Raw genomic sequence first — 23,551 nt, forward strand, 5'->3', positions numbered from 1 at the left:
GAGCCCTCAGCAACCCCACGGTTATCGGAGTACCCCCTCCGTCAGTCGGCAGTCCAGGGCACTGTGTGTCAGAGTGGATCGCAACGCGATTTTGCGAACCCCACTCCACCACCACAACAACGTTCATTTTTAAACAAACAGAGTTAGATTAGCCCGTTTAGAGGTTAGATCTGCACAATACAGCTACTCGCCTTATGATTACCGTCAATGTGTAACAACAACAAATTACGCGTATTGAGATTTTGTTTAAAATTGGAAAACAGCTACGTCTCCATTGACTCTGCAGATAAGCGCAAAATATGGATACCTTAGATAAAATATATTACGCGCAAAAAAAACGGATTGCAAGGCCCGGGCTACTCTTCAAACGAAAATATTACAAATAATGTTCTCAGGGATAACTAAAAATTTCTTTTTCAGCCATGTGCTTGATGACTATACGTCATAAAGCACTTGGCTGAAAAAGAAATTTAGTCGAGACTGGTTGGCCCAAATCGTTTGCAATGTGCAAATTGAGCAAAAATAGGTACTCGGTCTGTGACTTGCGAAAAAAAAAAATAGGTACTCGATCTGTGACTTGATCCAAGCAACGAGTGGCGGCGCAATGAGTGAGGCGGTTGAGAAGCAGCCTGGCAAGCAAGATGCGCCGGCTTTACAACCTCCCACCGACAGTGAAGGCCACCCCGTTCGCGAGTGGATCGATACGCTGCTTCAGGCGGCCGTGATCGCGAAGGACAAGCAAAAGAAACCGGTCCCTGGGCAGGATGAGGCTTCTACCACGGACGTTGCCGCTGATGACACAACTATTACTGCTGCTGCTAGTGAAGCAAATGCAGTAGTTCCAGCTGCTGAAACTCCGAGCGAAGCGGGTAAGGAGGTAGAAGACAAGACCGAGGCAACGCTTGTCCTAGATGCAACAGACGCCCTTGGAGAGGATAAAGCAGAAGCCCCAACGCTCGACAAAGCCGCACCTATTCCGGCTGCCAAGCGATACCGTCGCCGCCGTTGCGAAGTTGAAGGCTGCACCAAGGTAGGCATCCCAATATTTTCGGAATGCACAAGCGTCTATTGATCTCTTGGGCAATAACTGACACCTTATCAAAAGTTTGCTCGTTTTAATAACATGTGCTCCGGGCATGGTGGAAGGCGATTGTGTGGTGAAGCTGGTTGCGAGCGCGTCGCGCAGTTCGGCCACAAGTGCAGTAAGCATGGCGGGATAAAGTTCTGTAGTATCGAGGGGTGTCGTCGAGCTGTGCAGTCGCGCGGCTGCTGCAAGACCCACGGCGGAGGGGTGCGATGCCAACACCCTGACTGCACGAAGGGCGCCATCTCCAAAGGTTTCTGTCGATCACACGGTGGCGGGTCCCGTTGTGCGGAGCTTAACTGCCAAAAATGGGCCCAACGCCACGGATACTGCGTACGCCACTCAAAGACTATAAATGAAGTTAAGCCGACACCAATCCAGCCAGATGCGGAGCTCATAGGGGACGCAACAATTCCATCGCTTGAGCCTCCACCGCCAATTAACATCTCGACCTAGCATCGTAGCAGCAACAAAGCTATTGCGAGTCGCTATGATCGAATCACAATGTGAATTGCACATAACATCTACCCGTAATACGGATCGGGGCTCACGCCCCAGCAAAGAAATGATCAACTTGACCAGCATCATTTCGTCTGTGTACACCACACCAGGAGCACTTTGAGCACAATGGTCAATGTGGACGATGCGATGTACCTTGAGGGATTCGCGGGTCAGTGCGTGGAGCTGACTCAAGTGTCAAAGTTCACCCCAGGGTCAATCCACCTGCTGACTTCCTTTGCGACGCACCGCGATACCCGTAAGGACGAACAGTCAATTTGGATGATACGTATCTAAAGCTAATGGCGTCCTGCTAGTGGTGGAAATTGCATGCAAAGAGCGGTTGAGTGACTGCTACTCCGGCAACCAGAAGACCCGACAGAGCGTGGAGCTCAAATTTGGGGACTTCGTGGACTATTATCAAGCGGCATTCAATAGGGCATCACATTGGTTGCAGACGGTGGACGACCTGGACTTTTATCTGGCACAGTGCTCCATTGCAGTGTTGAAGCCCGATGCAACCTGCAGCAAAGCGAGTCTGCCAAATATTATGGACGATCTCCGCATGTAAGTGATTTTCTTTTGACCGGTATTTCATATTCAGTGAGTTTGACTAATTACTCGGTGTTGCGTGGTAGGCCGACGTGTCTTCAGAACAAGCCTGTCACTCAAGTAAATCTATGGATGGCTGTGCAGTCCGGCCGGACAACGCTCCATTATGACGCGTACCATAATGTCCTGGTAGTTTTGTACGGAAAGAAGACTGTCACGCTGTACCCTCCATCAGAAACGGAGAAGCTATATCCATTTCCAGTACATACCAAGTCTATGAATCACAGCCAAGTCAGCATTGTGCAGCCCAACCTCGAGAAGCACTCACGTTTTCCCGAGGCATCTGCTCAACGATTCGAAGTCGTGGCAGGAGGTGCACTACTTTACTACGTTATCACCAACTCAAGTTGGTTCACTTGCGTTGAACTTGGTGATGCCAACTGACGTATTGTTGACTGTCTCAATTGCAGACGCTCTAGTGATCCCAGAGGGGTGGTGGCATCAAGTAGATTCAGACGAATTTACAATTGCGATCAACTACTGGTGGAATGGCGTTCGAGAACAACTAGTAGCAGATAAGCGCATGGTGCCTTACTATGCTCGCGTTATGCTGGAGGAGCTGGTCAAGCAGCAATGCGAGTCGCGTCTACTAGCCTTGCGGTGCTCGTCAGGAGCAAACACTGCCCACAACTTTGTCGACGAAAGCAGTGCGGTGGCAGCTTTTCTTGCGGCAAATGACCAAGCAGGTCGTGAACGGGTGTTGCTGTCATTGAGCAGCAAAGTCTTCGTGAAGACTCAACAGCTTCTCGCAACCGATCACGCGGAAGACTGGCGCAGTTTGCTATCGAATGCAAGTGTCGAGTTTGTGGCCGTCTTGACGGAGTGCTGGGAGAACGATGATCTGGAGCCTAGTTTCCTTGGAGTATTGTTTAGCGCTCTTGGAGACGTGGAAGAGACGATCAAGGAGCAGCTTGTGGCCAAGCAAGCGCAGTTCCGCCAAGACTGCGCTACGCAAATGTATCGGTCGCTGTTCGGCTAGCTAAAAACGTTGTCTAGGTTTAGACAAATTTTGTTATTTTTAGACGTTGAAGTTTTTTTTAACATTCAACGACTAAAAAGACAACTTTTTTTTACAAGAAAACAGCTTTCTGGAATCGGCCATTATGGCGCATCCATATAAACTCTGAATGTAATTGGCCGATTCTCAAGAAAGCTATTTCCTGAATTCTACTTTTCGCAAGAAAAGCTTTCTTGAAGAGCTCAACCACCGAAAAACAACTTGTTAAACGGCGGTGATTGGCCGTCATTTGCGGATAAATAGGACTGCCTTTTCCAATGCGTCTCAACAGCGCGATTAGCTATCGCGTCTGAACTGCTCGATTGTACGCAACTTTGTTCGGGTCGTGATTAATATCGATCGCACTTCTAAATTGACCTCATCAATCACCACAACTCAAGTCATCGACTATGACCAAGCTTGCCACTTTCGACGACGACGCCGCCTTGGTTGAAATCAAGCATCAAGCCAAGCGCCAGTGGAATGTGCAGCCATCGGACTTCGCGAACCTCTGCTCCAACCCCATCCGGAAGATCGTGGACAACATCAAGAAGCCCGCCACTTCGACCAAGACTCTAATCCCGCTATCACTAGGTGGGTATTTGGTACCTCTGCTCACAAGTTTTCAGGTCTGCAAACTAATTTTCGGTCGAATTATGATGCTTTACTTCAGGTGATCCGACGGTGTTTGGCAACTTGCACTGCCCCGACGTTCTAGTGCAAGCGATTGTCCGCAACACTCGGTTAGTTGAATACACGACTACTGATGGTGCACGTTTATACGAGCTGGAAACTGACCGCTTCATTTCTTTTGCTGTCGATTAGTTCAATGCAGCACAATGGCTACATTCACTCTGCGGGCTCCGAGGCAGCCCGTGCAGCTATTGCGCAGCACTTCGGAAACATGCGTGCTCCATTGACAATGGACGATATCATCATTGCCAGTGGCTGCTCGGGTGCCATCGAGATTGCACTGCGAGGCCTGTTGAACCCTGGTGACAACATCCTGCTGCCCAAGCCCGGATTTCCGTTGTACCAAGCACTATGTGAAGCGCACAAGATTGAGTGCAGATTCTACAACCTCAAGGTACGTCTTGTTCGAGTGAATTTTTTTTCGTAATGAATGAGATATTTAACGCATTGTGCGCGTTCTGATGGAAATAGCCGGAAAATAACTGGGAGGTCGATCTCGAGCACATGCAGTCTTTGGTTGATGACAATACGAAAGCTATCCTGGTCAACAACCCCTCCAACCCGTGCGGCAGTGTGTACTCAAAGGTGAAGGAAACGATGTCATGAGCTACGACTGTGTGACACTTACTGACGATTGATACTTTCTTTTATTTGGCTTTGTAGCCTCACTTGGAAGCTATCCTTGCATTGGCGGAGTTAAACAAGATCCCAATCATCGCGGTAAGCTGACTTGCGAGCATTTCTTCACCTGTGGAAGTCATTTACTCATATTTGCATCAATCGAACTGTAGGACGAGATTTATGGTGACATGGTATTCGGGAGCAACGTGTTCTTCCCCATGGCGGCGCTGACGAAGACGGTTCCAGTGGTTGCGGTCGGTGGCTTGGCGAAGCAGTTTCTCATCCCTGGCTGGAGAGTCGGCTGGGTCATGGTGCACGACCGCAATAGTATTCTAAAAGACGTGCGCACCGCTTACTTCAAGCTCTCACAGAACATCCTTGGTGCAAATTCTCTAGTCCAGGTACGATCTTCTCGTCAACGGTGGGCAGTTTTTTTTTTTTTAATAATTCTGTTTCCGTGATATTGTCGATGATTCGTGTCATCAGAGTGCAATTCCAGATTTGCTGACGCCGGTTCCTGGGAGTGCTGAGGAGCAGTCGTTGGTGAACTTTAAGAAGCGATACTTCGCGACTCTGGAGGACAATGCCACGTTTACTATCGACACCCTGGCGAAGATCCCGGGGCTCGAGGTGGTGGTCCCGCAAGGAGCTATGTACGCCATGGTGCGTACGAATTGCAACTTGATCCTCTTGGTTTTTGTACTTAGCTGATCGTCCCCTGTTTCACTTTTTGAGCAGGTGAAAGTCCAAACAGAAGTTCTTACGAAGATCAAGGACGATTTCGACTTCACACAGAAGCTTTTGGACGAGGAGTCTGTCTTCGTACTGCCCGGCCAGGTAAGCCATCCCTGATTTGCCAAGCGAGTTGTCTTTGATGGTACATCGACTAACTCGGTTTTATGGTGCTGACAGTGCTTTGGAATGACCAACTACTTCCGCATCGTGTTTTCGGCGCCGCACGAGGTTCTTGCGGATGCCTACACTCGCGTGGCCGAGTTCTGCCGCCGTTACCAGTGACCAAGGATAGCTTTAAGACCTTATCAAAATGTTGCTTCATGAACTCGATGAATATATAAATGAGCGTTTGCCTTTGATAAATCCAACCCGAGCGGCCATCAATTAGGTAGCGCGTTGTCGGTAAGAAATTCCAATCGGCCAATCGATATCCGTCTCATGACAATCTTGAGCTACACATATCAGGAGAATTAACTTGATTTTCTGAAGTGAATATTCAAAACATTTGGCCAATCCAGTCGCGCAGCACATTTTTTGGGTGTATTTCCGCACCAGCTGTTCTCTGTTCGCAAGGGGAGAGGTCGCCCATAGTGAAAACGCCCATAAGTGAAAAACGGAGCCAACGGCCTGACTGACTAGCTACACTCATGACCGGACAAAGTCTGCTGCTGCTGGCCGTGCTGGCGGCCGTCGCGCTGCTGCAGCACATGGTGGCGGGTGCGGCCGTCGACGGCGTGATCGTTGTGCGTGGCAACAAGCTCTACAACGCCAAAACGGGCGAGCGCTTTTTCATCAAAGGGGTGCGTTCGAACAGTTTTAAAATACCCAAAAGGATAGGAAGGAGCCAGCCGCCACGATCTAACAGCAAAGCACTGTTCGGCATTTTAAAAATGGGGAGACTATACTGATGAATGCTATGGTTCTTCCTTGTAGCTGACGTACGAGTACGCTGTGAGCGACGACTACTATGACAAGTACTCGAAGGCTGTGATCAAGGAGAACCTCACAGGCCTCAAGTATAACACGCTGCGTCTGTACAACATTAACCCCGGTTCCTCGTACAAGAAATTCATGAACGACATGGCTGAGCTCGGCGTTTACGTCATGGTCTCGGCCTCGCCCGACAACGACGCATACTACGGGAAGTACCGGTACTCGACCATCACGAAGAAACTGAGCTGCTCGGGTAAAGTATCCTCCGGTGACGGCGCTAAGACGGTGGACCAGACGGAGACGTGCTACCCGGCGCTGCTGCTTGAGTATGGCAAGAAGATTATTCAGAACTTTGCTCAGTACGACAACACTCTGGGCGTCGTCGTGGCCAACGAAATTATGCAGGCTGATCTCACTGCCGCCTCGTGTGTTAAGGCTTATGTAGCTGATCTGAAGAACTGGATGACAGTCAATGGCAAGAAGATTCGAATTCTGCCGCTCGCTTACGCTGCTGCTGACAGTAGTAACGACGAAGTAAGCAACGCAGACGACTACCACGTGATGAAGGTCCAGGGTTTACTTTGCGGAGACAAGATGACCAACGGTATGATGTCGGAGAGTATCGATATCTATCTGATCAATGAATACCGTTGGTGTCCTGATTCGACGTTCGCAGAGGCATACCAACGCTACATCGACATGGCGCAGGGCATTCCCATCGTCGTTGCTTTCGGCGAGTACGGTTGTAAGACTTCTTCGGCTACTCCACGTGACTGGGGAATGGTTCCGTATATGTACCAAGAGCCCTCGAAGACCAAGGAGTTTACAGCCGTTTGGTCTGGAGGTCTGGCTTACTCGTACGGTGAAGCCAAGCTTGCTAAAGACTCGCTGTTCCCGATGTTCACAGGTATGGGATTGTGTATAGCTGTCCAGAGCAGCTCTGACTTGGTCTTGATAATCTAACGTTTGTATTTAATTTGTAGGCGGTAGCACGGATTTCTTGTCAACGCCCAGTTCGAAGGCGACGACGGATTACACGAACCTGAAGGCCATGTTTGCCAAGTACTCCGGCTACACGGATGACGCAGAGTGGACTGACAGCACCAAGTGCTCGTGGAAGCCTACTGTAGAAACAAAGACACAGTCGACCAACAAGCTGGCAACAAAGTATGGCTGGATCGTGAGCAGTTGCTCGGCGAGCAACCTGAAGATCGCCAGCACAGACTCGTGGACGTGCTCCAGCCGTGAAGGCGTGGTTTGTACGGACGATGGTGACACGTGTGACGTGGCTTTGAGCAAAGCCGTTGGTACGACCCAGGAGGACATTTGCGGCACGTATGAGGTTACTAGCGGTGGTGGCACTTGCGAGACCACGTCTGACTGCGGAGGCAATGGCCAGTGCAAGGAATCGAACGGCACCATGTCGTGCAGCTGTTTGTCGTGCTACACGGGCACGGATTGCAGTGTCAAGGATATTAGCACCTGTGCGACTCTGAGTAGCTCGGACACGGCCCCGCAGAAAATTTTTGTCGGTATCGGTGTGTTCCTGGGTGTTATGGCCGTGGTCTTTATCGCCCTCGGCGTTGCCGCGGCCAAGAAGAAAGCTGGTAAGTATTTGATTGCATCGTGTTGCAGCGGCATTGTGATGTTCTGTTTTCCTGACGTTTTGGTGCTCTCGCTCTTTTTGATATTCAGAAACGGACAGATTGGCGCAGCAGGTGAAGGCTGGAGGCAACACCCAAACGACTGCTGCTTCCCTGTAGAGCGCTTAATTTGCGAAGGCGCTAGATCTGCTGTATTGAGGTGATTTCAATGAAGCATTTGATGGTTTATTTTGACAACAACATTGATCCCCAATAAAACCCGGTTAAATATCGGACCGATTCCCGTAGGATGTGTCGCGTACAGATCATAGATCCTGTAGTTTGTATTAATACAGGCTAATTCCATGGGATCATAGTGAAACCAAGTTTATTCCCTTTTAGCCAGAATCTGGCCCGCCTCGAAATCTGTCGGGTGAGCGAGGGGTTAAATTGGGCATGATTAGCCGTTCTATGGCCATTTAGCCGAAATCTGTCAGAAGTCGAGGCCGGTTCATTTTACCCAACCGCGAAAAAGGATAAATCTAAATAACCCAAATAAAATTTAACCCATGGCGACAGGACCAGAGACCAACTCAGCGCCATTCGCTTATTGCTCAAAGACCACACCGAAGTCTGCCACCATGCCGCCGAAGGGAAAGAAGACCGAAGAGGTAGCATGCTCCTTCTCTCTCTAACTGTAAGGTCTTCCTCTAACTGCACGCTCCTTCTCCTCGTAGCCCACCCGCACGTACCTGGGTCGCCCCGGTAACAACGTCAAGATCGGCATCGTTGGTGTTCCCAACGTGGGCAAGAGCACGTTCTTCAACTGCCTGTCGAAGCTGCACATTCCGGCCGAGAACTTCCCCTTCTGTACCATCGACCCCAACGACGCTGTGGTGCCGCTGCCCGACCAGCGCTTCAACTGGCTCGTTGAGAAGTACCAGCCCGCTAGCGTCGTGCCCCCCGTCATCTCCATCACGGATATTGCCGGTCTGGTGCGCGGTGCCGCCGAAGGCGCTGGTCTGGGCAATGCCTTCTTATCGCACATCCAGGCCGTGGACGCCATCTACCACATGGTGCGCGCCTTCGACTCGACTGAGGTGACCCACGTGGAGGGCAACGTGGACCCTGTGCGTGACATGAAGATCATCCAGGAGGAGCTGCGTCTTAAGGACATTGAGCGCGTCAAGAAGGAGTCGGTCGGTGTCAAGAAGCTCGCGGAGCGCGGTGTCGGCGGCAAGGAGAAGAAGCTGGAGTACGAGGCGTTATGCAAGATCCAGGAGTGGCTCGAGTCCGGCAAGGACGTGTCTTTCGGTACGTGGACGGCCCAGGAGGTCGAGATCCTCAACACGATGCAGCTGCTGACCGCCAAGCCCGTTGTCTACCTCATCAACGTGAGCAAGCGCGACTACCTGCGCAAGGGCAACAAGTACCTGCCCAAGATCGCCGAGTACATTAAGGAGCGCGGCGGCAACGAGCCTGTGATCCCGCTGAGCTGCGAGTTTGAGCTCGAATTGCTCGACCTCGAGGCTGCTGGCCAGCTGGAGACGTACTACAAGGAGAACCCGACGCACAAGTCGATTCTGAACCGCGTGCTCCGCATGGGTTACCACGCTCTTGGCCTGATCCACTTCTTCACGGCTGGCAAGGACGAGGTGCGTGGCTGGACCATTCGCAAGGGACGACTGGCACCGCAGGCTGCCGGTGTCATCCACACGGACTTCGAGAAGGGCTTCATTATGGCGGAAGTCCAGTCGTTCGCCGACCTCAAAGAGCGTAAGTTTGGACGCCCTTCCTACTCGTGTTGCTGCTTATTAGTTGATCTGACGTCGGATGTGTTTAATACTCTTCAGTGGGCTCGGAAGAGGCTGTCAAGAAGGCGGGCAAGCTCAAGCAACAGGGCAAGAAGTACGAGGTCCAGGACGGCGACATTATTTTCTTCAAGTTCAACAACTAAGTGGATCAACTGCCCGTGGTGTTGAGTAAGTCAAGCAACTGTGGTGCTGAGGCCCTCCCCTCCTCCTATGAGTGGATTGTAGTTTTTGAGAGCCTGTTGCAGATGATGTCTACGCGTCTAGAGCATGTGGACTTGACGGGCGCGGTTGCAGAGCATTCCGCACTGAAAATAAAGCATGCGCTTTGATCTCAAATCTACTGATGTATGAAGTAGGAGTTTAAGCTGGAACGCGGATTGATGCTTGTGTTTGCGTGGCAGGACAAACTATAACGGATGCGATGAAAAGACTGCAAATATCTTGGATCTACGCAACCGGTCGCGCCTCTTGAATGGTTTTATCCGTCTCATCCCGTGAGAGACAGCAGCTATTGGCTCCATTTTGCTTGGTGAAGGGAGTGAAATTGCCAGGACAAGAAGTTGAAGTGTTGAAGGGCGTAAGGAATTCCATCGGAGAAGCAGATTCCAATCTAAGCATACTCCAGCTCGGACAAAGCCGAAATGGTGCGTCGATAAGCGTTTGTTTTGCTGGATTGAAGTAGTCTGCTGAAAATTCGCTTCGATGTTCGCATTTTGACAGCCGATCGGGTACGGATGCGAGCCCGAGTTGGTGTGGATTGCACCGAAGCAGAATGGAGAGATTCCTGTTAAAAGGTCAGGGCACTCGTTCACACTGAAAAGCTCGGACACAGAGACTGCAGTCTATATGTTCGGTGGATGCGATCATAAATCGCCCCCAGGACCCACCAACGAACTCTACCGACTGGACGTCACCAATGGTAGGAATTTATTTAGTCCTATCAGCTAACAAAGTGGTACGAACTGAACGTTGTTGGTGTAATGGCAGGCTACACCTGGTCCAAGATAACTAGCACGCAGAGTGATGACGATGTACCAGCACCTCGATGGCGACATTCCGCCATTTTGTTTGAGAAGAATATCATCATCTTTGGAGGTTTCGCGGCTGAAAAGAGAATGAACGACCTGTGGATCTTCAATACTGAATTGAAGGTGTGGGAGCAGAAGTATGCACAGAGTTTCTGGGAGGGGTTGCCACAATGTCGTGGAGCTCATAGTGCCACCCTTGTCGGTGAGAAGATGTACGTGTTTGGAGGCTACGGTGGCAATGGCTTTGGTCGTACCGACTTCAATGACCTGCATGCATTAGACTTGCATTCATTCAAGTGGCAAGAAATTCAAACGGATGGTGAAAAACCAGAACCTCGCTCAGGGCACCAAAAGTGCTTGGTTAAAGAGCAATTACTGGTCATTGGCGGATGGAACAGCTTCAAGCAGTTCCAGGACATCTTTGTCTTCGACTTACCTACAAAAACATGGAGTTTTCTGAGCACACCACTGTATTCTCCTATCTGGAATCACACATGCGTCAGTGTTGCAGCTGTACCGCACTGGAAAGTGTTCTTGTTTGGTGGCAACAGTGGAGATTTGGCCGAGTCTGGAACGGCACAAGGGGCTTACTTGAATATCACTGCCGTGTTGGACACTGGCAGTATGGTGTGGCTGAATCCACCGGTGAAAGGTGAACTCCCAAAGGCACGTGCTGATACTGCTATGGTTTTCGATGCACACACCAACCACTTGATCTTCTTTGGAGGGTGGGCGAATCGCTGGTATAACGACTTACACGTCCTCAACGCAAGCGAGATTGTTGGACCTCCGTACTCAATTTCGTCGATCGAACCGAAGCAAGGGCCGATCACGGGAAACGCCAAGGTGAAAGTTACTGGATTCAATTTCACAGGCCAAAATGCGACGCTGCGGTTTGCAGTCGCAAAAGGTTCTGTGGACGTGACGGGAGCTGTCCTCAGTCCTACTGTTCTTCAAGCTACAGCTCCCAGCTTCGAGAAGTTTGGGCCATTGACTTCAGAGGTGCGAGTGTCATTGTCTGGCGGCATGTACACAAACGTAGCGACGTCCTTCCGGTTCCACTCGGTCACTGCAGCTCCAAAGTCGTTAGCGTTTGGTCCGTGTCTGATCGCTGCACTCAGCGATAACTGCTTGGCTGAGTTGCCAACGACGTTCATTATCCAGTCTCGAGACAAAGATGATAATCCTCGCGACTGTGGAGGAGATGAATTCAGTATTAGTCTGAAGTATTGTGATGACCCGCAAGCCGAAGTGGAGCAGGTTACGTCTATCCTCGACAAGAACGACGGCACGTACGTGGTGACATTTACTCCATCTCGAGCAGGGAAATACGAGATCTCGGTGGACTTCACGGGTACCTTCAGTGGTATCGCTGGCCCCATTCGAGGCTCGCCATTTACGGCGATGTTCCAGCCCCCGTCGGATGATAACAAGGCCAAGTGCTTACCACCGCTTGCCACTCAAAAGGATTTCGACTCGCCCGAGGTTATTAGGCGTGTGATGGCAACGATGAACAAGCGGAACGGAGAATTCCGCCGAATTCTGGTTGATCTTCGGAAGGATATTCCAAGTAATGATACGGATGGACTGGAAACTCTGCGGAAGATGAAAGAAATCATTCGTAAACTTGAGATAGACAAGGACACAAACCACTTGGTTTTGGACCAAGTGCGACAACTTTTCTTTAACATCAAGAAGAGCGGAGGGCATGTCGATAAAGAACTGGTAGAAATCGAGAGTATGGAGAAGCTCTTTGTTGATGTCGAGAAACAAATTCCAGTAACTGAAAAACGCACCCAGGAACCTACTCGGATATTCAGCGAGAAGACTGAGGAGAAGATCATCGCCTACGAGAAGATGATCGCGCAAAAGATGGAGACTCTCAAGACACTGGACTTCTGGTCCTCTAAGCTAGAGCCTGATAAGGGTCTGGAGAAGATCGAAAGCTACCTGGTGGACTGGAACATGGAGATGAAGAAGTGCGAGGAAAATACCAAGCTGTGCTCTATCTTTGGATTCCCGCAGCTTATGAATGAATCGCTTCGCATGATGGGTCTTATGCGTGCAGATGCAGATGCAATGAAAACCGTGTGGGCAATCATTAAGCGTGCGAAAGGCTTCTTTAAGGCGACACAAGACATTTTATTCAAAGAAGTTGATGTGAACGTGCTGCAGATCGAGGTACAATCTGCTCTAAAAGAGCTTAAGAAGATTCCTAAAGGCATTCAGTGGAGCGATGCGTACACTTCGATCTTGAAGGAATGTCAGGCGTTTGATAAGACCCACCCGCTTATCCGTTGTGTGTCGTCAAGTTACATGCGCCCGAGACACTGGAAGCGTATCATGGCTCACACAGGAGAGTTTCCTACTCCGGATGAAGATCCTGAGCAACGACTCTCTTTGATCCTGAGTAAAAATCTTTTTAACTTTAGCTCGGACATCAACGAGATTTGCTACGAAGCCGAGAAGGAGCAAGAACTCGAACTCCGTTTGATCGAGCTAGAGGCTCTCTGGGCAGAGGTGAACTGGGAAATGACGCCATACAATCCAGGTGCTGGAGAGGAAGACATTGTGCCGCTGCTCAAGGTGTCCGAGGAGAACTTCGAGCTCCTTGAAACCCACCAAATTGATGTGCAAGGTATGAGTGCGTCGCCATATCAGTCCGAGTTTGAGCCTCGCGTTGCCAAGCTTCAAATCGGTCTTTCCTCCATCAACGAAGTCGTGCTGTTGCTGGGCGATATCCAGAGATCTTGGAGTTACTTGGAGCCGCTGTTTATCCAGTCTGAAGAAGTGAAGAAGCAGTTGCCCGAGCTAACGTCCGACTTCGAAGATATCGATAGAGAAGTCCGCCAAATCTTGAAGACTGCTTGGAAAACGCTTAACGTGCAGGAGGCATGTACGGAACCAGGTCTCATCAAGCGACTAGAGGTAATCGTGGAAAAGCTGGAGTTATGCAAGCATCGTCTCAAAGAGTTCCTCGACGGGCGTCGTCGCCAATTTCCCCGTTTCTACTTTATGTCTGAAGCAGACTTGCTTGATATCTTGTCGAATGGGTCTCATCCGGACCGTATCATGCCTCACTGCTCAAAAATCTACCTGGCAACGAAGACGCTAACCCTCGTGGACCGTGGACCCGGCGAACGGCCAGTCGCTACGTCTTTCGTTGCTGGTGTAGGTCACGAAATCGTCGACTTCTTTGAGCCCCCAGTGCTCGAAGGAGAGGCTGAGATTTACCTGGAAACCATCATGCGTGCGATGAGGTTGACTCTATTCAAGCACATTGAGCGTTCACTTGTAGCCTATACGGAAATGCCTCGTGTCGAGTGGATCAACTTTAAAGATGATACCAACAAACCCATGGATGCAGCCCAGATCATTCTGCTCGCAGCAGGAGTGCACTATGTTCAAGAAGTTGAACGTGCTTTCCGTGGTATTCAGGGCGGTGACAAGGATGCCTTGAGAAACTACAACAAGATGCAGGAGAAACAACTAGAAGACCTGATCAAGCTCACGCAAAGTAACATCTCGTATGCTGAGCGACAGCGAGTGATGGTGCTCATTACGATGGATGCTCATGGCCGAGACATTGTGGCAAACATGATTCGTGCTGGAGTGGAGGAGGCGACGCACTTCCAGTGGCAATCTCAGCTAAAGCACTACTTCTCACCAGCAGCGGGTAGTTTCCTGAAACGTGACATGACCTTCCGTGGAGCGAACAATGCACGAGCTCAGATTCTTATCTGTGACGCTGGTATTCCGTACGACTACGAGTATCTTGGAAATGGCCCTCGACTTGTGATTACCCCACTGACAGATCGAATCTACGTGACAGCAACACAAGCGCTAAACTTACAGATGGGATGTGCTCCTGCTGGTCCCGCTGGAACTGGCAAAACGGAGACGACCAAGGATTTGGCCAATGCTTTGGGAAAAGTGTGCTACGTGTTTAACTGTTCGCCCGAAATGGATTTCAAGAGTCTTGGAAACATCTTCAAAGGTCTCGCGTCGTCCGGTTCGTGGGGTTGCTTCGACGAGTTCAATCGTCTAGTACCAGAGGTATTGTCGGTGTGTTCTGTCCAATTCAAGGCTGTGTGTGATGCATGCAAAGCTGACGACGAGAAGTTTATCCTGGAGAACGACGAGGTGATGCTAGACCCTACAGTTGGTGCATTCATTACTATGAACCCCGGTTATCTAGGACGTTCCGAGCTGCCTGAAGGTCTGAAGGCGTTGTTCCGACCCATGACTGTCATGGTGCCTGATCTGGTGTTGATTTGTGAGAACATGCTAATGGCTGAAGGATTCACCCAGGCCAAGATCCTGGCATCCAAGTTCTACGGCTTGTACTCTTTGCTTGGACAGCTCTTGTCCAAACAATTACACTACGATTGGGGTCTTCGAGCTGTCAAGAGTGTCTTGTGTGTCGCTGGAGCATTCAAGCGTGCCGAGCCGGACATTCCGGAGACCGACTTGCTCATGCGTGCGTTGCGAGACTTTAACATCCCGAAAATCGTCGCAGAGGATATGGTGGTGTTCTTTGGTCTGCTCGGAGATTTATTCCCGCGTGACAGTCCGAATGTGGACGTACGCAATGACCCTCCACGTAAGCGTGATATGGAGCTTGAATCAATGGTACAGGGTGCATCAGAAGCCATTGGTAACACGCCTCGCCCAGAATTTATGCTGAAAGTTGTGCAATTATCGGAGCTGCTCGCAATTCGTCACTGCGTCTTCGTAATGGGACCCCCTGCTTCTGGCAAAACGGAGACGTGGAAGACTTTGAAGAAGGCTCGGGAGATCATGGGCACACCAATGGAAGTGCAAGATTTGAACCCAAAATCGGTGAGTACCAACGAACTCTACGGATATATCGTGCTGAAGACTCGTGAGTGGAAAGATGGTCTGCTCTCGCGCATTATGCGTGATCTGGGCTCTCGACGTCGGGACAATGGGGATGAAGATAACAACCCCAAGTGGATTATTCTAGACGGAGATCTTGATGCCAATTGGATCGAGTCGATGAACTCGGTCATGGACGATAACAGAATGCTGACGCTGGCCTCGAACGAGCGTATCCCACTGAAAGTTCACATGCGAATGATCTTCGAGATCCGTGATCTTGTGTACGCCACACCGGCGACCGTGTCACGTGCTGGTATTCTGTATATTTCAACGTCAGAGGGCTACCAGTGGCGCTGTTTGATTGACAGCTGGCTCGATCGCCACTGCCAGCAACCGGTTGATCACCGATTGAAAAATATGATGTTCACACCCGACACACGCGCTAAATTCCAAGGACTTTTCGATCAATATGTTGAGACAACGCTCAGATTCTTCCGCAAGAAGCTTGTTCCTGTTGTGCCAGTGGAGGAGACGACGCTGGTGACTAACTTGTTGAACATGATCGACTGTCTGTTGACTCCTCAAGTCCTGGAAGACTACACAGTGATGCAGAACACGTTTGTATTCTGCTGCGTGTGGTCATTTGGCTCCATCCTAACGATGAGTGACGATGGGACAGATTACTCAGCAGAATTCAGCAACTGGTGGAAGAATCAGTGGAAGGATGTGAAGCTCGTGGCTTCGGCTAGCAATACGGTGTTTGATTTCTGGCTGGATCCAGAGACGTCCAAGTTTAATTCGTGGTCCAAGAGTCCATACTTCTACACGGAGACGTACGTATCTCCAAGTCCAATTAACCAGATCACGGTTCCTACCACCGAAACGGCATCGATTGCATTCTGGCTCGAGAATTTGATTTCCAAGAGTGTTCCGGTCATGGTGTGTGGACCTGCAGGTACGGGTAAGACGCAGAATATTATGGGTATGCTGAAGAAGCTCAGCAAGGACGAAGCTACTGCTGCGTTCCGCTATTGCACTATCAATTTCAACTTCTACACCACAAGTGCTATTCTACAGCAGACTATGTTCGGACAACTGGAGCGTAAAACTGGTATTAACTTGGGTCCACCGGGCAAAGCAAGACTTATCTACTTCATGGACGATCTGAATCTACCCGAAGTGGATCCGTACAACACGCAGAGTGCTATCTCGCTGTTGCGACAGGTGATGGAGTACAAGCATTGGTTCGATCGTGTTAAACTCCAGCCGCAGAACATCTTGAACACGCAAGTAGTATCTGGTATGAACCCGACTGCAGGTTCGTTCCTGGTTGATCCGCGGCTTCAGCGCCACTTCTGTACGTTTGCTATGGGTATGCCTGAAGCGCCAAGTCTGGTCACAATTTACGAGACGTTCCTGGGTGGACATCTATCTGGATTCGCGGATGAATTGAGCAATTCACAGTTCTCCAACGCGCTTATCAAGGCTGCGTTGAGTCTACACGCCAGTGTTGTGGGCACATTCCGAAAGACCGCTGCAAATTTCCACTACGAGTTCAACGTTCGTCACTTGTCCAACGTGTTCCAGGGGCTTATTGCATCTAAGAAAGATCGCTTCAATAGTCAGGAGAAGTTTGTGCTGTTGTGGCTGCATGAGAGTGAACGCGTGTACGGCGACCGACTGGTGTGTAAAGCTGATATCGAGAAGTACAACCAACTTGTACAGATGCAAGTGAAAAAGTCGTTCGCGTCGTGTAATACGAGTCGATACTATGCGGCTGAGAACTCGTGGCCTCTCATTTTCTGCCACTTCGCGAAAGATGGCGATAGCGAATACGATCAAATCATGGGAACGAACCTGGATGATCTCAAGATGAACCTACAAGTCCAGTTACGGGATTACAACAACAACGAGAATAATACTGCGATGCAGTTAGATCTCTTCGATGATGCGGTAAAGCACGTGGCTCGTATTGTTCGCATCTTGCGCAATGAGAGTGGACATGCTCTGCTAGTAGGCGTGGGAGGTAGTGGTAAGCGTTCACTAGCACGCTTGGCTTCGCACATCTGTGGCTATACTGTTCGTCAGATTACGATCAGCTCCAAGTACGGCGAGAACGAATTTAAGGAAGATCTACGCAAGATGCACATGGCAGTGGTGGAGATGCTGTCCCGTAACGAAGAGGACGGAGGCGTTGTGTTCATGCTTACAGATTCCCAGATTACCAACGAAAAGTTCCTCATCTACTTGAACGATCTGCTAGCCTCAGGCGAGATTCCAGATCTGTTCGCCATGGAAGATATGGACAATATCGTCAACTTATTGTCACCTGTAGCCGGAACAAAAGACCGAAAGGAAGTGATTAAGTTCTTCCAAGCCGAGATTCGCAAGCGTCTGCACTTGTGTCTATGCTTCTCGCCTGTGGGCGATGACTTTCGTAACCGAGCGCGTAAGTTCCCTGCACTTGTAAACTGCACGGTTATCGATTGGTTCCAGCCATGGCCCAAGGAAGCTCTGCTGTCTGTCGGTCGTGAAAAGTTAAAGGAGATTGGGGATTTGCTTGGGTCGGAAGAATCTCGCGCTGGCATCGAGAAGTTTATGCCGTTCTCGTTTCAGTCGGTGAATATCTGTGCTGAGCGGTTCTTCCAAGTCGAACGCCGTCATGTTTACACGACACCGAAGTCCTATCTGGAGTTGCTTCAGCTGTACAAGAAGATTCTGCGCAAGAAAGTAGAGGAATATGCTGCAGCTATCGATCGCTTAGAGAAAGGTTTGCAGAAATTAAAGGAAACGGGAGATACTGTGTCACGGCTTGAGGTGGAGCTTAAGGTCATTCTTGAGGCTGCTGAAGACAAGAAAGCGGTGGCGTCTGGTATCGCCGAGGCCGTTAACAAAGAGAAAGCCAATGTGGAAACGGAGAGCAAGAAGGCTGGTGATGAAGCTGCCAAGTGTGCCATTATCCAAGCTGAAGTCACGGAGAAGCAGAGATCGACACAGGAGGATCTTGCAAAGGCTGAACCTGCGGTCGAACAAGCCATGGCTGCACTGGACTCATTGAACAAGAAAGATCTGGGCGAGTGTAAGACCATGTCGAAACCACCTGCTGGTGTAGACGACGTCTTCTCAGCCACGATGGTGCTGCTAGCTGGTGTGCACCCGAATGTGCAGGTCACCAAGACTGGTAAAGTGAAGGATGTCAAGTGGGATACCGTCAAGAAGCAGCTTCTTGGTAACATTCCCGAGTACATCGACTACCTGGTTGGCTTCAAACAAGTCGTGGACGATGGCAAAGTGCCTCCCAATAACTGGAAAGAAGTGCGCGTTTACTTGGAGATGGAACACTTTAACTACGACACAATCCTGACGAAGAACAAGGCCGCAGCCGGTTTGTGTTCCTGGGTGATCAACATCGTCATGTACTACGATATCGTGGTTACTGTAGAGCCTAAACGTCAGGCCTTGGCTGCTGCAAATCTCGAGTTGGAGGCTGCAAATGCTCGTCTTGCCGAAGTGACTGCGCTCGTGGCTGATCTACAGGCAAAGCTCGACAAATTACTCGCTGAAGCCGCAGCAGCCGAGAAGGAGAAGGAAGACGCCATCAATGCTGTAGAAACCGGCAACCGCAAGATGAAGCTCGCAGGAACTTTGACCAATGACTTATCAAGCGAGAACGTTCGATGGGGTATCAACGTGTTGCAGCTTCAGAAGGAGAAGGACTTGCTGGTTGGCGACGTGTTGCTTGCCTCGGCCTTTATCTCTTATATTGGTCCATTCACCAAGCCATTCCGTGACGAGCTGATCAACAAGCACTGGGTACCGTATCTGCGTACTGCTGCCAATGGTGAAAGTATCGCCATGTCCGAAGAAGCGAACCCGCTACTTATTCTAACGAATGATGCTCAGATTGCCCAGTGGAACACGCAAAAACTGCCATCCGACCGCGTGTCAACCGAGAATGGTGCCATTGTAGTGACCACGGTATCTATGGGACGACGACCGCTTATCGTCGACCCGCAACTGCAAGCTATCGCGTGGATTCGTGAGATGGAAGCACATAACAACCTCATCATTGTGCGAGTGGGTCAGAAAATGTGGATCGAACGTCTCAAGACGGCTATTGGCACAGATGGTGCGTTCCTAATCGAGAATCTGGGCGAGAAGATCGACCCCATTCTGGCTCCAGTGATCCAGCGTTCAACCTCCCGACGTGGTGCGCGGTACGAGATCCAAATTGGTGACGCATCTGTGCCGTACAACGACAATTTCCACTTGTATCTGCACACGAAGCTGGGTAACCCACATTATCCGCCTGAGATCCAAGCTGAATGTACCATCGTGAACTTCACTGTCACCATGCTTGGCTTGGAGGATCAGTTATTGAACCTTGTGGTGTCTAAAGAACGTCAAGATCTCGCTATTAAGCGCGAGAAGTTGATTCAGGAGCAGAATAATGGTAAAATCGAGTTGAAAAAGCTAGAGGATGATATCCTGTTCTACCTGGCTAGTGCTGACGACGATATCACGAACAACCAGCCACTTATTCAGATTCTGAGTGACACGAAGCACAAGGCCCAGCGTACGCAGAACAACATGGAGGCAGCGAAGAAGACGCAAGAGTCGGTGAATATTACGAGTGAAAAATACCGCAGTATCGCCGCGCGAGGCTCTCTTCTATTCTTCCTCATGAACGACATCAGTAAGGTGCACTCGTATTACATCTATTCGCTCGCGTCGTTCCAGCAGGTCTTCTTGTCTGGCATCTATCGTGCTCCTCCAGCAAAAAATCTCATCGCCAAGGAAGCCGATGGAGATGCAGAAGGTGAAGCTGCCGCTGCAGCTGAACCTCCAGCAGAAGGTGGTGAAGGTGGAGAAGCTGGCGATGAAGAAGCAGAGGAGACTGAACCTGCTGTCCCAGATCTTACAGATGAGGAGATGAAGGAACGTTGCCAGGTGCTTATGGATAGCATCACCTCGTGCGTTTACAACTACGTTCGTCGTGGCCTCTTTGAACGGAACAAACTGACTGTCGCTACGATGCTGTGTCTGAAAATCTTGCTGAAAGATGGTTTGTTGAACGATATTGAAGTCGAGTATTTCCTTATTAGCAAGGCTCATCCGGATGCAGGTAACGCTGGCTCGGCTTCAGAGTGGCTACCCGCTGCTATCTGGGCTAAATTGAAAGCTCTCGAGAGTCTAAAGGCGTTCGGTGGACTGGGAGACGCCATTCAGAATGACCCGGACGAGTGGAGAAAGTGGTTTGCTACCGAAGACGCGGAGCGACAGAAAGTTCCTGGTGACTTTATCAAGCTGACTGCGTTCCAACGACTGATTCTGCTACGTGCCATGCGACCTGATCGAGTGACGAACGCATTGCGAACCTTCATCCTGGAGTCGTTGGGTGAAGAGTACGTGACCCAGCCACCGTTCAACATGGAGGCAACATACGCAGAAACGAACTCGAGTATTCCCATCTTCTTCGTGCTGTTCCCTGGCGTAGATCCGACGCCATGGGTCGAAACACTTGGAAGAGCTAACGGGGTGAGTCTGGAGAACAACAACTTCATCAACATCTCCATGGGACAAGGACAGGAAGCGTACGCCGGTGAAGCTTTGAAGCGATTAAGTACTGAAGGTGGCTGGATCATCCTGCAGAATGTCCACTTGATGCAGTCCTGGTTACCGACACTTGAACGGCAACTGGAAGAGGTGGCAACTGAAGGCGCACACGATCTGTTCCGATGCTTTATCTCCGCTGAACCACCTCCTTTGCCGGACATGTTGAATATTCCTGAGTCACTGCTTCAGAGTTGCATCAAGGTGGCTAACGAGGCACCGTCTGATATCCAATCGAACCTGCGTCGTGCCTGGGCGAATTTCGGCGAAGATAAAGTGCAGGCATGCACGAAACCTGCCGAGTTCAAGGCTTGTTTGTTCGCGCTTTGTTGGTTCCACGCAATTGTGCTTGGACGACGACGATTTGGACAACAAGGATGGAGTCGAGCCTACAGCTTCAACACAGGAGACCTCACGATTTGTGCCAACATCCTGCATTCATACCTGGACAACAACTCCTCCGTTCCGTGGGATGACCTCCGCTATCTGTTCGGTGAGATCATGTATGGTGGACACATCACGGACGCCTGGGATCGTCGTACAAACAATACGTATCTAGCCGTTCTGATTGATCCGGGACTTCTTAACGGCATGGAACTCGGTCCAGGCTTCAAGTCTCCCAACCCTCAAGAGTTTTCGTTTGCCGACTATGCGAACTACATCGAGAAGAATATGGTTCCCGAGGCACCACCGCTCTTTGGTCTTCACCCGAACGCTGAAATTGGCTACCTTACTACGACGTGTGAAACATTATGCTACACTATAGTGACTATCGGCGGAGGTGCTGGTGGTGGCGGCGGTGGAGAGGAAGGAGGCGGTGATAAGACGGCAGCATTGCGTGCATCTATCGACGATTTGGAGTCGCGTTGTCCCGAGTTCTTTAACATGCTGGACGTAGTTGAAGCCGCCACGCCTCACTTGACTGAAGAGCACGGTCCGTTCGTGGTTGTGGCACTACAAGAGTGCAGCCGCATGAACGTTCTACTTCAGGAGATCCGGTTATCGTTGGGCGATCTCAAGAAGGGTTTGAATGGACAACTCAATATGTCACAAGCCATGGAGGACTTGGCCACAGCAATGTCCCTGAACGAAGTGCCTGGACGCAACCCGTTCTCGCAGTGTAAATGGGAGAAAAAAGCTTGGCCGTCGACGAAGTCACTGAGTGGCTGGTTCGCTGACATGGTCAAGCGTTATGAACAGCTTGTCATGTGGGCTGGAGACACCACTGGAGGAGGTGGAAACTGCTTTGTCACTCCGTTCTCGATCTGGTTACCAGGTCTCTTTAATCCCACAGCCTACACGACGGCATGTCTGCAGGTTACATCTCGTAAGCGGTTCATGCCACTTAACCAGATGACAGTGGAGACTCACGTGACTACGATTCAAGACCCTTCTAGTGTGTCATGTTACCCGGACGACGGCGTGTTCGTGCATGGATTGATACTGGAGGGTGCGCGATGGAGCACACTGGACGAGATCAACGAACGCTATCCAGTAGGTGCGTCGCCGCCTACAGAGTGTGGTGGCACATTGCTGGATAGTCACCCCAAGGAGCTGCTCTGGGGTATGCCTGTCATCTACGTCAAGGCCGTGACCACGTCCCCAACGTGGGAACCTTCTTCAGTGGGTTATCTGCGTCATGACCCCAACATCTACGAGTGCCCAGTATACCTCACACGGTTCCGTGGCCACACCTACATCTTCTTGGCGACGCTGCCTACGGACTGTGGCAGTGCCAAGTGGGTGTTGCGTGGCGTCGCGCTTATCTTCCAGGACGACAACTAGCTGTCGATCGCTCTTGAATGTACGCAACAACCATTATCAAATGACGAAAACATGCATGTAACAAATCAATACATGTGAAAAAAAAACTATGCAGAGACTAGTTCATTTCTCCTACTCCTTATTCTCCTTTTCCTTCTGCAGAGCCAGCATCTTTTTCAAGAAGCTGCCGTCATTAGGGATCTCTGGGACACCTCCGGGCGTCTCTGGAACGTGCTCTTTACTGTCTGCACTGTTCTTTTCTTCTTCTTCTTCTCCATCCATAGTCCTGGCCTTGGCTCGTTCTTTACGACGACGCCGTTTCTCAGCACGCTTGTGCATTTTCGCCTCAAATTCCTCGGCGTTGCGTTTACGCTTGACCTCGAACTCTTGCTGCGCCTTGTTCTCCTTGTAGCGCTGCTCCATGGCCGCCACGCGTTCCATCTCTCTGTCAAAAACATGTTAGACTAAAGTACTCTCCAGCTAAATGAACGTCGCCTTCCTACCGTCTCCTAGAGGCGCGGTACGTGTGGAAATCGCCACTACCGGCGCCGGCGGAACTGCCGGACACATTTTCCACGCGGTTGACGTGAAACTTGCCATCCTTTGTGTCACTAGCAGAAGAACCTGTCGCACTAGAAGCCGCTGTGTACGCGACTGCGGCGCCCTGCGCGTCCTGGTCGCTGAAGGTCTGCACACTCGTGTATCGGCCCATGGATGCAAGATAATTTACCGCA

General features: G+C 50.4%; 7 protein-coding genes across 12 annotated transcripts; 6 read left to right on the top strand and 1 right to left on the bottom strand.

Moving 5' to 3' along the window:
• Positions 1–604: 604 nt before the first annotated feature.
• Positions 605–1,540, top strand: PPTG_14784 (hypothetical protein; the record flags this gene model as incomplete). Its single annotated transcript, XM_008911331.1, has 2 exons — positions 605–1,030; positions 1,106–1,540. 2 exons carry the CDS (start codon positions 605–607, stop codon positions 1,538–1,540), a joined length of 861 nt encoding a protein of 286 aa, XP_008909579.1.
• A 171-nt stretch (positions 1,541–1,711) lies between these two features.
• On the top strand, positions 1,712–3,173 carry PPTG_14785 (hypothetical protein; the record flags this gene model as incomplete). The annotated part of the gene is made up of 4 exons (XM_008911332.1): positions 1,712–1,841; positions 1,900–2,149; positions 2,221–2,507; positions 2,605–3,173. The coding sequence occupies 4 exons, from the start codon at positions 1,712–1,714 to the stop codon at positions 3,171–3,173; spliced, it is 1,236 nt and encodes a 411-aa protein (XP_008909580.1).
• Positions 3,174–3,601: 428 nt separating this feature from the next.
• PPTG_14786 lies at positions 3,602–5,593 on the top strand (the record flags this gene model as incomplete). Of its 2 annotated transcripts, XM_008911333.1 has the most annotated exons (9): positions 3,602–3,785; positions 3,865–3,934; positions 4,017–4,278; positions 4,356–4,469; positions 4,548–4,604; positions 4,676–4,906; positions 4,992–5,168; positions 5,244–5,342; positions 5,418–5,593. In XM_008911333.1, 9 exons carry the CDS (start codon positions 3,602–3,604, stop codon positions 5,520–5,522), a joined length of 1,299 nt encoding a protein of 432 aa, XP_008909581.1. In that variant the 3' UTR covers positions 5,523–5,593. The 2 variants fall into 2 exon arrangements, with proteins under 2 accessions (XP_008909581.1, XP_008909582.1); XM_008911334.1 differs by having other exon boundaries at positions 4,676–5,168.
• A 191-nt stretch (positions 5,594–5,784) lies between these two features.
• PPTG_14787 (hypothetical protein) lies at positions 5,785–8,153 on the top strand. Of its 4 annotated transcripts, XM_008911336.1 has the most exons (4): positions 5,785–6,040; positions 6,174–7,080; positions 7,157–7,780; positions 7,869–8,153. In XM_008911336.1, exons 1-4 carry the CDS (start codon positions 5,888–5,890, stop codon positions 7,934–7,936), a joined length of 1,752 nt encoding a protein of 583 aa, XP_008909584.1. In that variant the 5' UTR covers positions 5,785–5,887; the 3' UTR covers positions 7,937–8,153. The 4 variants fall into 4 exon arrangements, with proteins under 4 accessions (XP_008909584.1, XP_008909586.1, XP_008909583.1 ...); XM_008911338.1 differs by having other exon boundaries at positions 5,785–7,080; XM_008911335.1 differs by having other exon boundaries at positions 7,157–8,153.
• A 195-nt stretch (positions 8,154–8,348) lies between these two features.
• PPTG_14788 lies at positions 8,349–9,906 on the top strand. 2 transcript variants are annotated; one of them, XM_008911340.1, is made up of 3 exons: positions 8,349–8,427; positions 8,494–9,532; positions 9,610–9,906. In XM_008911340.1, exons 1-3 carry the CDS (start codon positions 8,398–8,400, stop codon positions 9,711–9,713), a joined length of 1,173 nt encoding a protein of 390 aa, XP_008909588.1. In that variant the 5' UTR covers positions 8,349–8,397; the 3' UTR covers positions 9,714–9,906. The 2 variants fall into 2 exon arrangements, with proteins under 2 accessions (XP_008909588.1, XP_008909587.1); XM_008911339.1 differs by having other exon boundaries at positions 8,494–9,906.
• On the top strand, positions 9,883–22,938 carry PPTG_14789 (hypothetical protein). The gene is made up of 2 exons (XM_008911341.1): positions 9,883–10,489; positions 10,558–22,938. Exons 1-2 carry the CDS (start codon positions 10,417–10,419, stop codon positions 22,836–22,838), a joined length of 12,354 nt encoding a protein of 4,117 aa, XP_008909589.1. The 5' UTR covers positions 9,883–10,416; the 3' UTR covers positions 22,839–22,938.
• On the bottom strand, positions 22,880–23,551 carry PPTG_14790 (hypothetical protein). Its single transcript, XM_008911342.1, has 2 exons — positions 23,321–23,551; positions 22,880–23,262 (listed from the first exon to the last, which is right to left on the bottom strand). Exons 1-2 carry the CDS (start codon positions 23,527–23,529, stop codon positions 22,950–22,952), a joined length of 522 nt encoding a protein of 173 aa, XP_008909590.1. The 5' UTR covers positions 23,530–23,551; the 3' UTR covers positions 22,880–22,949.

The sequence above is a fragment of the Phytophthora parasitica genome (assembly GCF_000247585.1).
Source record: "Phytophthora parasitica INRA-310 unplaced genomic scaffold supercont2.41, whole genome shotgun sequence".
Classification (NCBI taxonomy): Eukaryota; Oomycota; class Peronosporomycetes; order Peronosporales; family Peronosporaceae; genus Phytophthora; species Phytophthora nicotianae.

Coding starts and splice junctions, on each gene's coding strand:
- PPTG_14787 (XM_008911335.1), top strand. CDS start 5,888: ATGACCGGACAAAGTCTGCTGCTGCTGGCCGTGCTGGCGGCCGTCGCG. Junction 6,041..6,173: donor AGCGCTTTTTCATCAAAGGG/GTGCGTTCGAAC, acceptor TCTTCCTTGTAG/CTGACGTACGAGTACGCTGT. Junction 7,081..7,156: donor GCTGTTCCCGATGTTCACAG/GTATGGGATTGT, acceptor TTTAATTTGTAG/GCGGTAGCACGGATTTCTTG.
- PPTG_14788 (XM_008911339.1), top strand. CDS start 8,398: ATGCCGCCGAAGGGAAAGAAGACCGAAGAG. Junction 8,428..8,493: donor AGGGAAAGAAGACCGAAGAG/GTAGCATGCTCC, acceptor TTCTCCTCGTAG/CCCACCCGCACGTACCTGGG.
- PPTG_14789 (XM_008911341.1), top strand. CDS start 10,417: ATGTTCGGTGGATGCGATCATAAATCGCCCCCAGGACCCACCAACGAA. Junction 10,490..10,557: donor CCGACTGGACGTCACCAATG/GTAGGAATTTAT, acceptor GTGTAATGGCAG/GCTACACCTGGTCCAAGATA.
- PPTG_14790 (XM_008911342.1), bottom strand. CDS start 23,529: ATGGGCCGATACACGAGTGTGCAGACCTTCAGCGACCAGGACGCGCAG. Junction 23,263..23,320: donor TACCGCGCCTCTAGGAGACG/GTAGGAAGGCGA, acceptor TGTTTTTGACAG/AGAGATGGAACGCGTGGCGG.